The sequence below is a fragment of the Propithecus coquereli genome, unplaced genomic scaffold (genome assembly GCF_000956105.1).
Source record: "Propithecus coquereli isolate 6110/MARCELLA unplaced genomic scaffold, Pcoq_1.0 Scaffold212, whole genome shotgun sequence".
NCBI lineage: Eukaryota > Metazoa > Chordata > Mammalia > Primates > Indriidae > Propithecus > Propithecus coquereli.
Window position 1 is genome coordinate 243,778 of NW_012146301.1, and position 16,429 is coordinate 260,206.

General features: G+C 39.7%; 1 protein-coding gene across 2 annotated transcripts in view; it reads left to right on the forward strand.

Annotated features, from left to right (window-relative positions):
• IPO5 (importin 5) overlaps positions 1–5,664 on the forward strand; it is a 55,662-nt gene extending 49,998 nt beyond the window's left edge. Inside the window, exons 24-28 of one of the 2 annotated variants that reach the window (XM_012644445.1) lie at positions 340–462; positions 1,867–2,086; positions 2,602–2,830; positions 4,123–4,264; positions 4,902–5,664. In XM_012644445.1, coding sequence (XP_012499899.1) covers positions 340–462; positions 1,867–2,086; positions 2,602–2,830; positions 4,123–4,264; positions 4,902–4,988 — 801 coding nt within the window. In that variant the 3' untranslated portion in view covers positions 4,989–5,664. The remainder of the gene's footprint in view (positions 1–339; positions 463–1,866; positions 2,087–2,601; positions 2,831–4,122; positions 4,265–4,901) is intronic. The other variant, XM_012644446.1, reaches the window with a different exon arrangement.
• Positions 5,665–16,429: the final 10,765 nt, after the last annotated feature.

The window sequence follows — 16,429 nt, forward strand, 5'->3', positions numbered from 1 at the left end:
ACTCCAAAATGAGGAATATTCTGCCAAAAACAAAAAATAAAAATAGTAAAATAAAAACACTTCTGTTTCAGAATGTAGAAATTTGGGATAATTTTTCAACCATCTATAAGTATGTTTGAAGGAAAATCTTTGCAAAAAGTACAATACTTGCCACATACCATTATCTTTCCCTAGGCAGGTAAGAGATGTGATATTCAATCTCTAAGTTTACTCAAGACAGGAATGAGAAATTGATTTTCTATATTCGTGGAATTTCCATAAATGTTACTATTGATAATAGACAAGATACTTTTTTTAAATCATCTGTATGGGTGTATGTGTGTGTGTTTTTTTTTTTAGGATGATAATGATGTTTATATTCTGACCAAAGTGTCAGATATTTTACACTCAATATTCAGTAGCTACAAGGAAAAGGTGTTACCATGGTTTGAACAGCTGCTTCCATTAATTGTCAACCTAATTGTAAGTGTTACCTCTCTAACAGTCATTTTGGATAGTTGACCTGCAATTCTTTTATTGCAACACAAAATCTTACACTTTAAGTTAAAAATTAGTTTCCACTGTACATCTTTAATTTTATTAGGTTTACTGCATTGCCCTGGATATATTCTTACTCAGTATATGCTTAAAGGTTGCTAATTTGGTTTTGCATGGGCCCAATTAAGCTATAATACATTTGAAAGACATGCAAGTGATTTTTCATTATTTCAGATTATCTATGCCCTGCTAAATTAATAAGTGGAAACAGAATGATTACATTTTTTTCAGTGGACCATAAGAGAATTCAGTTATCCTTGTTATGTACGACCAGTAATCCTAGATTACAAATAATGGACTTACTTATTTGATTTTTTTTTCATATTTTATAGACTTTACATTTTAGAGCACTTTTAGGTTCATGACCAAATTGAGCATGAGATACAGAGATTTCTCATATACCTCTGTTCCACACATGCATAGCCCTCCCCCAGTATCAACATCCCCCATCTAAGTGGTACATACATTTGTTTCAATTTATGGACCTACCCTGACACATCATTATATAATAGCCTGTATTTTCAGGTTTTAAAAATATAAGACCGGGCGTGGTGGCTCACGCCTGTAATCCTAGCACTCTGGGAGGCCAAGGCTGGAGGATCCTTGAGGTCAGGAATTCAAGACCAGCCTGAGCCAAGGGCGAGACCCATGTCTTAGCCAGGCATGATGGCACACACCTGTGGTCCCAGCTACTCAGGAGACTGAGGCAAGAGGATCGCTTGAGCCCATGAGTTTGTGGTTGCAGTGAGCTAGGCGGACACCATGGCACTCTAGCCTGGGTGACAGAGCAAGACTCTCTCTCAAAAAAAAGACAGAAAAGAAAAGAAAAATTAAAAAGAAAATAATTTCAATTAAAAATATATATATATTATAAATTAGCAGCTATCATCAGATGTTTGAGGGTTTTTCTTTTTTATTATATTTAGTAGTGCATTACATTTTTTAAAAGATTTAGGAATATATAACCTGTTGAATCAATGTTATAAAGTTAAGATCTTTGCAGCTTTTATTGTATTTTTTAAATATAGCATTACTGTAGTCTTTTTTACAAAGTAAATTTATATACATTGCTGCTACTGTGAGTTTATATGGTAGCATCAGATTGTAGAGTTCTGTAACAAATTGCACAATTCTTTTAAACCTAAATTTCCCTGAATCTGTATGTTTGTTTGAATATCCTTAGTCACAAGAAGTAGTTGTTACTGCATTTTCTTTCATTGCCTATATCAGGAATATCAACATAAGCAGATAGTTTGTAGTGAATATGTATTTCTTTACATTCTTTATGTATGCCAGTATTTGAAGCTTACAAGAGAATCTCTTTTGTAGTGCCCACATAGACCATGGCCAGACAGGCAGTGGGGATTGTGCATCTTCGATGACATCATAGAACACTGTAGTCCATCCTCATTTAAATATGCAGAATATTTCTTAAGGCCAATGCTCCAATATGTATGTGACAACATCCCGGAAGTCAGGCAGGCAGCTGCGTATGGCCTGGGAGTCATGGCACAGTATGGTGGAGATAACTATCGCCCTTTTTGTACAGGTACTTTGATTTATTTAATTACATGCATTTCATTCCAGATATTTCTTTTATCCCTACCTTGTTCTCTTTACTGCACCCCCAAACATAATATGCCTGTTTCTGCTTTAGTCTCTTCCCCTTTTCAAACACATCTATTGCACTTAGGATTTTATCATCTTTATTCTCATAGAAATGAAAATGAAATCTGAGTGAAATCAAAGCCTTGCCTACCCCAGTCTACATTTAACTTTGGGGTTTGGAGATATACCACAGTCTTAGCATAGGACTTAAAACTTACTGAGTAGCACAGCTAGGCAGCTTTTAAAGTCTACTCTCAGGCGGTGAGCGCTGTAAATCTAGAGGGTCACCAGTTAGTAGAGTGCCAGTGCTCCTGTCCATGCTGGGCAGTCTTCCCTTGGTTACTATTCTGTAGATGAAGCCAGGAAGACAGAACTTTCCTTACTCATTTCTTCATAATCAAAAACTGGACCAAATATAAAAATAATACATTTATTTTATGAAAATGTTTATTTTAGAGGCACTTCCACTGCTTGTAAGAGTTATTCAGTCTGCGGATTCCAAGACCAAAGAAAATGTCAATGCTACAGAAAACTGCATCTCAGCAGTAGGGAAGATCATGAAGTTTAAGCCTGACTGTGTAAACGTTGAAGAGGTCCTACCACACTGGTTGTCTTGGCTTCCACTACATGAAGATAAAGAAGAAGCTGTTCAGACTTTCAGTTATCTATGTGACCTGATTGAAAGGTAAGAAAGCAGACTGTGACCTTATTTTCTTCTTCTCCATGGAAAGCAGTGCTTCCTAGCTTTTCTCTCCTAGTGTCAGTCTTTTAAGGCTTAACCCCATGATCTCTTGCACAGTCCTCAGTTGGGTTAGTTTATAATAATACCGTCTTTATAAATCATGTGAAGAAACCGTAGCACAGGTAAGATTGCCTTTATAATAAGATCTAATTTTGAGTTATTCTTTATAGAATTAAATTTAACAGATAAGGTGCTTTAGAAAATAGTGTTTTAAGAAGGTTATCATCTAGTACTCTGTTGCCTACCACATTCTCATAGAACTGGGTTGAAATATTAATACACTGTTAGTAACATTATTTAACCTTCTAAAATTCTGGTATTTTTCTTTGGATTCAAGAAGCTATGGTGTAAGGAAAGTATACTAGACAAGCCATCAAGATCTGGGCCTGAACCCTGGAGTTATTAATGCTATTTTGTGCCTATGAGTTTATCTTAAGAGTTATAACAACATAAAGGCTATAAAAACTATCAAATCAAAGTCATGTTCTTTGGTGTCTGTTTTTCTAAGTCCATATTCCCCTAAATGTTAGTTAGAGCTGGGCTCTTTCACTACTGATTACTGATTTTAGTTCACAAATAAATCCAAGGGCTACACTCATTGAGTTTGTAGCAATAAGCCCAGGAGACATATTCCTTCATGCCTGTTTTAAGTTGAGGTTCACCTAAATAATGTGTTTGAGTCTTCCCACGGAGAACATTGTTAAGGAATATAACGGCCATCCTATAGACTGTATACTCTTCAACCGCTCCTACATCTGAAATGACCAGTTCTTAATCGTGCTATTTAATCACGTCCCTTGGAAATGCCTACTCCGAAATTCTCTTAATGACAAAGGCTAGAAGTCTCCTGAAATTCACAGTGATGTTTCTTTCTGTTAAATTTGACTGGAGCTTATTTCCTGGCTTACTCTTGAAATGTCTCATAATCCTTTTGAACTTCAAATTTATTTTAGAAACCATTTTGCATTGGCAAAATAGAATTTGTTAAGAAACTTATTCTTAGTCATATCTTGTTAATTTACATAGGAGGAAACCAAAGAGCTAATGTGTAAAATTGGCTGGCTTTCTTCTTACTGAATTTAAAAGGCAGTTGACTTTAGTGAACACATAATCATTTTATAAAGACCTTATAAAAAATTCAGTGGTAGGGGAAGGGTGTAGTAAAGTGTGAGAGCTTGAGTGATTTTTCCTTAGAAATTTCATTTACAAAGGTTTTCCTCTCTTTCTTTTGTCAGTAATCACCCCATCGTTCTTGGCCCAAACAATACCAATCTGCCCAAAATATTCAGTATAATTGCAGAAGGAGAAATGCATGAGGCAATTAAACATGAAGATCCTTGTGCCAAACGTCTGGCTAATGTAGTTCGCCAAGTACAGGTAAGTTGCTTTGGCTGAATTGGGGAAGGGGAAATAAAACCTTTTTTTCCAGCAGGTTAGGGTTTGTTTTGTTTTAACACTGCTCTGTGTTATATTAGAAGAAACTAGAAATCGAATGAGCAAAGGAAATTTCATTTTTATATTCCTTGTCTCCAAGCCTCAAATAGATTTTACTTAACATAATCCATCCATTTGTTCTCATTATTTATTAGAACTAAAACTTTCATCTTAAATATGAGTCCTTTTGAGCCTTCCAGTTGATGCTTAGCATGTGTTCAATATGTGTAGTTTTTCTGCATATCTGAAGAAAAAAATTAGATTTAATAATAAATTGTCACTGCCAGCAAACTTTAAATGATTTTTACTTTCTAAATTTGTGGTTCCTAACTGTAGGTTACTTGAAGGTGTCATCTGCTTAGAGTAGTTTTATCAAAGCAAAAATGAAGAAAATTTACTCTAAAGGAAATGAGCTTTAAAAAAATGGACAGATTTCTTTCTTTTATAATGATGTGCATCAAACTAAGCTACCCAGAGAAAAGATATTTGGCATTATTGCAGTCTACCTATGATGATTAATTAGATACCTCCAGATGAGTATTTCACCATGTCTAATCTGTGAACATGTTTTTTTCCCTAGACTTCCGGAGGATTGTGGACTGAATGCATAGCACAGCTCAGTCCCGAGCAGCAGGCGGCCATACAGGAGCTCCTGAACTCTGCTTGAAGGGCCTTAATACCACCCACCAGAAAACTAACTCCAAATAAACGTTTACCCTTTTGTTTAGGTTTCTTTGTTTTGTTTTTGAGCAAAAGAGAATGGTAGTGTTGTGTGTAGGCCATTCTTCTGGAGAGCCACGAGCAGGAGAAGCAGCACTGTGTTGCGGAGTGGAGTTTCCTTGGATTTCTACCATACCACTGAAGGAGTTCCCTGTAAGCCCTGCAGTAGCACCGAAGAGTATTTTTCTATTGGTATAACTCACCCACATGAAGGGGAAAGGGAAATAAAATTAATTTTTCTCATTAGACATAAGGAAATTTAAGGAAAAATGGCTTTGAGAACAGTTACTCAGTGTAGATGTGTGTTAAAACAAATTGCCATACACCTAGTGTTCATTCTGTTAATTGGAGTGTGAGTGTTTCTGTGGGCTAGAAAGAAGCCTTCTGCCCAGCAAACCAGTAGATCCAAAAGTTGAAAAAAACTGACAACAGACAACAAGCATGAAGATGTCACATTGATGTCACTTTTGGTTCTTTTCCCCAAAAGGCTTATACAGTGACTCAGTTTGGAAGCTTTTCAGCTTCCAGCCCTTGAATGTGAAGTGTCATTGGCATGTCTGGCAGTAGTCTCTCATTCACTCCTCAATAAACAACATTGAAATACAAAGAGGCTTGTGTAAAAATTCAGTACTGTCTGGCTTGGATTCATTTCATGTTTTTAATACAAGAACGATCTAATATTTTTTTAAAGTAATAGGTGAATGTTTTTCCCTCTGATATTTTCCTTGTGCAATTCAAACTTAAAAGCATCTAGTTTTAACCGTCTTCCACTTTAAGCTAAGTTGTGATATATACCTATTCCATTCATAATTGGTGCCCTTTTTAAGGTTTGCAAATTTCAACCAATCGGTTTTTTTAATCTAGAATTGTTCTGGTTAGATCAAAAAGATTTGGCTTAGTATTTTCATTGCAAATTGTAATTACTATAGAGCCACACACAACTTTTGAACAAATATTATGGCTAAAATTATTACTGAAAATTTCAGTACATGTGTGAATGTTATTTTCTTTATGTATTAACCTCATAACAGTAATGGCTTGCTGTTGTTTCTTTAAATTTTCTAAGGGATCTTAATAGATTTCTGTTGAAAACTTCAGTGTTAACATTTTTATAGTTTGTACTAAATTTAACCGTGGTATAAAAATGAATTTTATGCATAGATCAGAATTTTAAATTAAAGGTTTTTTCTTTAAATGGTTCGCATTACTTTATTAAAACTAAATCTGAAATGGAATAGAAAATAGAGTGGATTACATATAGATGGTTTACCTGTTAGCACATACCCTTCAAATATATTTTCAGTTTGCAGCATGACACCCTTAGCCTGGAGGCTTTAGTGTCTAGCAGAACAACATTGAATGACTTCACCAGCACAGTCATTGCTTTCCGTGAGTACCTCTGGGGCTCTTGCAGTGTGCATGGTGATATTTGGAGCTACGTTATACCCTTTATTACTGTGGGAGAACAAAATGGGAATTGGAGTAAAATGTGTGAAGACAACCCATTTCTGCTTTCTTATATAGAGTCTGAAAAGCCAATTTATGTACTGATGCAAGTCAACTAGAGCAATGTAGGTTTTGTTTTTCCTTTTAAAAAACGTGTTAAAAACATGGCACACCTGCCAAAATTAAGGTGGCAGTATGGTCAGAAAATGCAGGAGTGTTTTTGGTGTTTGCTGAGTATTATGCTAAGCACTTTGCGAGCAAGAACCTCGTACTTTCCAGTTTAAACGCTAATGGGATAGTCAGAAGTTATTGCTATGGCAAGGTTCTAAGATCCCCGAAAGAAGTACTCAGATGGGTGCACACTGGTCAAGTGCAGACTGACACATCCTTGATAGAAGTAGAAAAGCAACAGAGTAATCACAGTCAGGTTAATAGAGAAGGGTGGTATTAAAGGCTGTTCTTGTCACATGATCCCAAAATCCAGGGCTCTGAACTAACTGTAAAATGTTTTGTGAACTAGTAATTCTTTGAAATTACCCAGAGAAACATTTTTAATACCTCATTGTGTCTATGCAAGATGAAAATTCATGGGTTTTTTTCTTGATTTTTGTACCCAATTTAGTGACCTTGCATATCAGTAAGTAATGATGTATTGTTTATGAATCCAAACTATTTCTGAAGGGAAACGTGTGTGGCTCTTAACGTTTTCTGGAAATTTTGTAACAAGTTACATGCACAAGTGTTAGAAACTTTTGACATAACTCAATTTGGAATATTTTTTTAATGCTGTAAATTTAAAGAAAAGTAAAATTGTCTTAAAGCTAGTTTGACACTTCTGTAATGAGAGACAACTTTATCATAACTCTGGAGTTGTAGTTTGACAGCACCATCAGTAAATACATAAGTAAATAAACATTCTTGAAGCCCCTGGTCTTATAATAAAGGGGGTGCATATTTACAATCTTGTAAGCATTGTTTTTATACTCTAATCATCTTGAAAGATTTGACTATTTAGGCAATTTGGAGGAGCTAGCTAAATGTTTTGCTGAATTAGTGATGCTTTGTTCTGCCTAGGAGTATTGTGTCAGTTTTCTGTCTTGAAATCACTTTCTCTTATCCTTTGCCACAAAGAATTAATAGCCAAAACCTGCCATGTTTGATTTTCCTGAGTAGATTTTCTTTCTTGGCCCTACAAGTATGGGTACCACTATTTTAGAAGAAAGTGAATTAATTATCTGCAAAGTATATACTCCAAACTTAGAAATAGGCTTGGATTTTTATTTCTAGCACTTGGAATTTCTGAAAGGAGATGCAGGGGAATGGGGATTAACTTAAAAACCATCCTCATTAAACTTCCTTTTTTCATACACACCTGTAATCCTGAGAGCGTATGCCAGACTTTTTCCTCAAAAAAAAAAAAAAGGTAAGAGAAGTTTATTAATTTGCCAGCAAATGAGGAGGGCAGTGGACTAGCGTTTCAAAGACTGCCATCCTCGCCAGACAATATTTGGGCTTATTATTTCTACATATTATCATATATTTGAATAGATGGATGCACACATTCTGAAGATAAATTACAACTAAATTATTATTCACTTCCCAAAAATGAATCCAAAAGTGGTACAATGTGATTTTTATGTAAAATACTAAAAAAATTGCAAAATTCCAGTTAAGGCAGCAGAGTGTAATTCTGAAATTTGTTCCTTCATAATTCTGGGTCTTCTATTGTATATTTTCTCTTGGTTGACTTCTACATTTCTGTCTTCTCAACTGGCATTCAGATTGTAATGAAAACCATTCTGAATAGAGCCATTTGCTGTGCCTCAGAACTAAGTTCCCTAACAGGTGGGTAGAAAATGGAAAGGTTTTGAATTGCAGCCTGACAACTTGGTTCTGTGATCTCAAGGCACACTTTGAAAGATCATGGTATTGCATGGTTAAGAGCAGGGGTTGGCAGACTTTTTCTGTAAAATACTAGATAGTGAATATTTTAGGCCTTGCCAGCCACAGGATCTCTGAGGCAACTATTTAGCCCTTTGTAGGCCAGCAGCAGTCATGGACAATACTAAACAAAGGGATTTAGCTGTATCCCAGGAAAACTACAAGTTTGCTGCCCCTCGAATACAATCACTGCTTCAGTCCAAAAATCTCAGTCTATCAGTGTACTCAGATTACCTAACCTCTGTGTGCCTTAGTTTCCTTTTGCATAACATGGGATGCGTGATCTTCATGTGACATGAACCCTAAATGCACCAATTACCTCATCTGGAGCTCCACCTAAAAAAAAAAAATAACAGTGTGTCTGTCTGGAGAAGACGTTCGGATGGACTTACGGTGAAAGCAGGTTTGTTCTGTACACTGAACTCTGGGACTTTTGTCCCCATGCTAACTTGAATCTGGCAGACGTGGGATGAGGTCACTTGTGGAGGCCATGTGCAGGAGTGGAGGGCTGGAAAGCTTGGCCCCCGCCCCCACAGCTTCCTAGCACTGGCCCCTTGGCGAGCTTCCTTAATCTCTTAGGTGGAACAGCCTGATGAGGAGTACCTGGTGTTAGGTTTGCTGTTCACAAGTACACATGCTTGAAGAGATGGAAGATGGAAGTAAATTTGGATAGCATCTGTCTTTACTAGTGTCAAATATAACCGTCTCTAAAAGATGTTTATTTGGGAATAGAACATTGCAATGGGAATATGCATGCCATAGTAAACTGTGCATATTCAGAGAGAGAAAGACAACAGTTTTTAAAGGAAAAAAGGATTACATAACTTGTGAAATAATCATCCTTGGATACAAAGGTCAGTGACAAGGGCGACGCCAGTCCGAAGCTGCCCAGGCAGTTGCTGGGCAAGATGGGCTTGCAGACGTATTTTTTGTGTATGGTTGCAATGGCCTTTTGTGCAAAGTTGCGGTTTTTGTAGTCTTTCGTTAGCAGACATACAAGCATTAAAACCCTCTCTTAATGGCCTTGCCCGGCTCTATTGGCAAGGGTATTCTTGTCATTAGTGACTCCATTCTGACTCTGACAACTTTGACGCTAGTTGACTATGTACACCATGGAAAACGAAAGTACTTACCAACTGAATTTTATTAAGCTGTGTGACCTAGACTATGTCAGGCTTTCATGATAAAGTAAAACACATAGTCTCTGCTACAGGGGACACATAATTACATAACTAAGGGAAAGTAGAGAGTGCCCTGAGTGTATAATATGAAGTCAGGGGAATAGGAACAAATTCATTTATTTAATACTGCAAATAGGGTGTGCATCGAGTAGCCTCAATTTAGGTATTACAGCAAACTGCACCAGAGACAAAAACACACACTCCCAGTCATTGAGAACCCCCGTCCCCCCCAGCCCCAAGTTGAGGCACTCTATCCGGCCTTGCCACCCACAGTTGGGGATGTCCTTGGGCTGTCACAGAGGAGACACAGGCAAGTCACAGTATGTGCTACCTTAGGAGGTGAAGAAGCCAGACAGGAAGCCAGGAAGGTTTGGTCTTCCAAATCTCACACCCAACCCCAGACCCTTTCTAGGGGGAGTATTGCGGTGAGATAGTCCCTTTCTAACTAAGTGACAATGAAGTTGGCGATGAAGAAAGAACGTGCCAAGTTATTTGGTAACCTCCAAATGTAGTTACTGTCTTGTTTCCACCATACCTAGAAATCTTATGGGGCAGGTGGTCTTTTTCAGTGTGTCTGTTTCCAACCCAGCTGTGTGCAGCTGCTACTTAATTTCACACACCCGGATTTTCTCAAAACCCTCTCTAATTTTGGTATTAGTTGACAAGCTTTATGTAGTTTTAAGAATTTAGCCATTAAAATAAAGTCTCCTTTGACTAGAAAATAGCAAGAGTGAAAATATTTAAGCAGTTATTGACCCTATTGCATTTTCTAATCTTAAAAAAATTCTACAGTTTATTACTAACGGGTCAGAAAAGATAGTTCTATTGGAAGAAAAATACAGCCCATTAATATTTTGAGTGTTCTTGAATGAGTTCTCATGGAAAAAAGCTACCACTACTATAAATGATCCATAAGGCAAAAGCTGTAAGACAAAAAGTCACATTGTAGCTGATATGCCAAGAAGAGAGTAAAAATATAAAACAGCGACACACACGTGGAGACGTACAGTGGGTTGAAACGATCACTGAAATATGTCTAAAAAGCAGCGCAGGCCTGCGCAGCAGTAGTGGAAGGGCTGGGCAGCGGAAGGTTGGAGGGTACGGAAGCTCATTTCTGATTCAGTAAAGAGATTGCCCCTTGCTCCCCTCCAGGGACAAAACCCCCAAGAGACTTGGGAGATGGGCCTGGGACAGTGTCCTCAGGCCTGCGATCATCTGTTAATGCAGTGGAGGCGGTGAGGGAGGGGCCTGCACTGGCCTTCAGGGGCGCCACTCGCCCAAAGCTACTGCCTTCCCCCAACAAAGCGCCCAACTCCCGCGCAGTGGGAGACTCCCAGGAGTCACAACCAGAAGGGGTGCAAAGCTGCGGGATAGCAAGCAGGTGGCGGGGAGCCCCTCCCTCCCAAAGTCCCCAACAGATAAAGGAGCCCGGCACCCAGGGGCTTTCTGCTGCTTTCAAAACTGCTGCCTCAGCTTCCAGGGAAGGGGCTGTCTTCGCCTGTCCCTGCTCCCGCTTTATGGTACTAGGAGCACATTTGCTCCTTCCCTGGACCTGCTTCCCTAACAAATGCCCCATCTGAGTGGCGCTGCCTCTATGTGAGCCGTCTGGGATAGGTAACGTTCCTTCCAAGTAGTGTCTTTTGGGTGCCCAGTGGGTTTCCCTGATCTGTGTGTGGTGGAGAGTGCTGGTGAGAATGAAATGAAAAAATGTAACTCCAGTGCTCAGGGCAGGGCCTGCTGGACACTAGCAATGGCTGTGGTGACGGCCACACCCAGGCCCTGGGGACCAGCCCCCCAGTCATTCAAACGTTCCAAAAACCAACCAAGATGGAGAACCTATGGAACAACTGCACTTCCTGCTTCTAAACTTACCTGAAAATTTTGCTGGAAATATTTTAATCACTTGTAAAAAGACCCTTACCATATATTCTCAAACCACGTGGCAGGCGAAGTAGGGAAGCAAAGGGCGCTTTCTTCCTTCCACACGTTAGGAAATACACAGTGGTATTTTGAGATGAGGCACAAATTCTGGAGAGCCTTAATTGGTTTGTTTGTTGTTGGGGACTAATTGTTTTACCTTTTACACAATGCACTGCCTGTATCTAGTCAAAATTCAAGGTTTATAAGACATTATTATTCAGTGGAAAGTCTTTTCCCACTCTTGGTCCTCAGCCACCCCACCCAGCTTTCCCTCTGTGAAAGAAAAATTCACAAACTTGATCCCAGCAGAACCTTTTTGCTCGATGTAACTCATCATCTCCTTCTGGAAGGAAATTAGCTTCCCTGATGAAACGTGAATGTGTCTTTCTGGCAGATATGAGTCAGGTTACGAAGTATTCTGAGACACAACCCACCCACCTGCTTAACCCAGCCTGGATTCCTTAACTCTGGGTTCTTCTTTTTTTATAAGTCAATGATTAACCAAATTATTTTGCCTCTAAAATGTCTCTACTACAAATCTCTACTAGAAATCTTTGCCGTTGGCCTGTCGAAGGGGCCCTTGCAGTGAATTTGTAATAACACTCCATAACCAAATTATCTGAAAAGGATCTTTTCTTAACATCTTCCACAGAAGGAAAGATTACCAATTCTATGTTTCCTTCCAGGATTATAAATATTCAGGTAGCTTTTTGGAATAAAAAAAGATCATTCTGGCTAGGAATTAATTCTCAATATTCAACCCTATTAAAGATGGAAGTTAAATAACTTTAGCCCTTTCCAATAAATGACAACAAGAAATTGGTATGCTCAGTGCTGGTTATCATCAAAATGTTAAAAATAGCATAATCATACTGACTTAGAACCTCATTTCATCTAAAACTGAGTGGTACTGGGCCAAATGTCTTTTATTACTAAATCAGCATATAAAGTTCCATTCTCATTGGGGACATATTTTCAAGTATGCATTTTTATAAATTAATTATAGCTATAATTTATTTCATTTTATTTTTTAAAATGAACGACATTGTTCTGTCTTTAACATCTATTTTGTGATTACCTTCTTATTTTTTTATTTTTAGTAGATACAGGGTCTCACTCTTGCTCAGGCTGGTCTCGAACTCTTGACCTCAAGTGATCCCCCCAACTCAGCCTCCCAGAGTGCTAGGATTACAGGGGTGAGTCACTGCACCTGGCCGGTTACCTTCTATTTATGACAAATAATATCAGTTTTTGATTTATGATAATGATTTAAAATTTTCCTTTTTTTTATTTTATTTTTTTGTAGAGATGGGATCTCACTCTGATGCCCAGGCTGGTCTTGAACTCCTGGCCTCAAGGAAGCCTCCCTCCTCAACCTCCCAAAGCATTGGGATTACAGGCGTGAGCCACTGCACTCAACCAAAAATTTTCTTTTAAAATACTTAAAAAATAAAAGTCAGTAAGTTGGTGTTTTAAAAAGCTTAATGTAAACAGCAATACAGTTATTTTGAGAATGTGGCAAAAATCATGCAGGTGGTACTACTGATGATTGAAGTTCAAGGTTAGCAATGTGATCATGTATTTGTGATAAGTTTTGTTCTATTAATACTTAGTTACATGAAATACAATGATTCTGTCAGGTTGGATGAACAAAACTCAGCCAGCTCTGCCCCACCCAGCCCTGGCACCCACCATCCTACTCTTGTCTCTACGAGTTTGCCCGCTCTGGAGACATCATTGAAGTGGAATCAGACAGTGTTTGCCTTTTTTGTCTTTGGCTTATTTCACTTCGTATAATGTCCTCAAGGTTCATCATGTTATAGCCGGGGTCAGAACTTCCTTTTTAAAGCTGAATTTGTTGTCCCTTTCTCTCTCTCTCTCTCTCCCTCTCTGTTATCCTTCCAATATCTATATAACAAATTTGCTCTATAAATCCCTCTATTTGAAATACTTAGCATGGTCTCTGTTTTCCTGACCACATCCTGACAGATGTTAAATATACACTACTACAATTTATTGCACATATTTGATACATATATATTTTTCATGAGTAAAATTAATAAGAAAAATACATTTTCCACTCTATGGTCCTCAGTTTTGACAAATTAAACATTCCTTAACATGCTGGTAAGAAAGAACTCATCAATATGTTCAAGAAGAAAATGTTCATTTAACATTTGAACATTTAATATATTCAAGAAATATATTCATTAAAGCAAGTTTTAGTAAATTTAATTTAATAAATTCAGACACTGGATAGTGGGCAAACTGATCTTTTAGTAACACGGCTTTGGGCAAACTGATTTTTGGTAAATTGGCCCCACTATCCTCTTCCACCCCAGCCTGACACAAAAGTCATTTTTTGTTGTTCTAGGCTGATAAACCTTCTTAAAGATCACAGGGAACTCTAAAATATGTGTTACATATATCCCCAGTAGCACGAGTCTCAGAAGCAATATAGAAAAGAAATTTGACTTTTGTTCACAGCTGGAGTTCAGGTCTCTGCAGAGATGCTGACGGACCTGTGGACGGAGCAGCCTGTAGGGAGAGAAAGCGTGGCTTCCGCCCCGGGGCCAAGCGTGAGTATTAGAGGGAGAAGGTTCTGGTTTCTGTGCTGGACTCAGCCTCATCCCTCAGCCCCACTCTGACCCTCTGGTGGTAAGAAGATAGTTGTTATTAAAAGCGATGGCTCTGGAAAGTTCTACGTGGCCCTTTCTGAATGAGCAGGATGAACACAAGAAGGGCAAAATGTTCCTCTTCCTGCCAGAGAAACAGGTGAGCACCAAAGATCCAGAGGCAGGTGACAAGAAGCACCAGGTGGCAACAAGAGAACCCAGACACAGCCCCTCCTCAAGCCGTGGCCCTGGCTGTGAATGGGTCAGTGTCACACAAGGCCATAGGAAGCACAGGCAATTTTCACTATGAAGAAAGAGGAAAGAACGCTGGGCCGCACAGGTGCCCCCTGTTTGGAGGAGGATGACAAGTCTCGACATGCAATAGCACATGGTGGAAGACAGGAAGGTAAAGAGGAGTTCTGGGTACGTGGGGGACCCACTTTCCACTACTCCTTACCCTGTGACGACCCTAAACAGCCAAGAACGGGACAGCTTACATCGCCACTAAACAGGTGAGTGGCTTTGAGCCAGCTGGTATGGTGACATTAGCTAGAAATATTTAGGCTGTCCTGAGTACTACTGTGTTCCAGCAGATCCCCTGGAATCTTGTGTGGGGGAGGTTAAAATATACAAAATATAAAATTTACCGTTTTAGCCATTCTTCAGTGGCATTGAGTGCATTCACATTGTCGCCCAGCCATCACCACCATCCATCTCCAGAACTTTGTCATCCTCCCAAACTGCCACTCAGTGCCCACTAGACACTAACTCCCCCTTCCCCAGCCGCTGGCAGCCACCATCCTACTTTCCGTCCCCATGAATGTGACTTCTCCGGATACCTCACGTAAGTGGAATCATACACCATCTGTCCTGTTGTGACTGGCTTATGTCGCTCAGCATAACGTCCTCAAGGCTCATCCGCGTGGTAGCATGTGTCAGAATTTCCTTCCTTACCTCCCACTGTGCGTAAACATTTTGTTTGTCCATTGTCTGACCATGGACAGCGGGGTTGTCGCCACCTTTTGGCTATTGGGAACAACGCCGCTATGACATTGGTGTATCTTTTTTTCTTTTTAACCATTTCTGTGCAACGTCCCTCGGCTTCACGTGCCGTTCTTCGCTTCTAGAGGCCGGATCCTGGAGCCCTTCTCCAGAGAGGCTCTTGGCGCTCGGGAAGCCGCCTGGGGGCGCGCGCTCTACGCCTGGGTGCCGGCTCCGGCCCGGCTGGGGGAGCCGCCAGCCGAGAGGGGACAATGAGCGGCTTGGTATAGACTCTGGGGCCTCCCTCGGGGTCGGGCTGAAGCCACCTTCTGCCTTGCTGGGCCCCCTTCGTCTTCCTGTCTGGGTCCCCACTCCCTTGCGGTTTTCTCTTGGGCGCTTTGCCTCCGGTCACCTGCCCGCGAATCCTCCTGCCAGGTCTGCCTCTGGGGACCCCAGCTGAGCCCAGTATTTGGGGAGTGTTTGGGTTGGGTCTGCCTCCTAAGCCAGTGTGCTTGTTTTTAGACTATTTCAGGGCCCACCTCGTGCAGGTGCTCAAAGACTTGTTGAACGGCAGGACGAATGGGGACTAGAAGACGACACGCGACAATGAATGAATGCGTGTTTTTCCCTCCGAGCAGCAGCAAGCGGTAAGGGAAAAAGCGTGGATGTTGAATTCGGACCAACCTGGATTTGAATTGCACATAGATTCCTTATTCATTGTGTGGATTTGGAAAATGCACTTAACGTCATAACCTTTCTGCCTCAGTTTGCTCAGTGGAAAACGGGGACATCCCTCCTTTGCGGGGTTGCTGTGACAGTGGGGTGAGCCCAGGGTTGCAGAGAGTCCTGCCGCGGGGTTCCTAGCCGGAGTGATCCTGCTTATCCCCCCACATTGCATCTTCATTCCCTTAAAAAAAGAGGGAGTTTCTGCAATACCTAAAAATTAACGTTTTACGATGTCTATTAAATTCTTTTATCTCAGAGTAAAAATTTAGTAGATAGGTTGATAGTGGACACAGTAAAACAATAAAATGGAATTTGTGAGGACTCATTTATATTGTGATTATATTAAAACCTAGGAACATTATATCTGAAAAAAAGGTTTTGCTCTTTTACTTTAAAATGCATACTAAATATGTTTTCATTATACATTTTAAGGATCATCATCCCTGAATTATGCTAAAGGAAGGGAAATAGCCACCCCACAAAATAAGTGTGTGGAAGGTAATATTACCGCTTTTTCATAAATCAGACTATCAATAATTTGCATTATGGGCAGCTTATGTATGGTCTTTATATTCTAT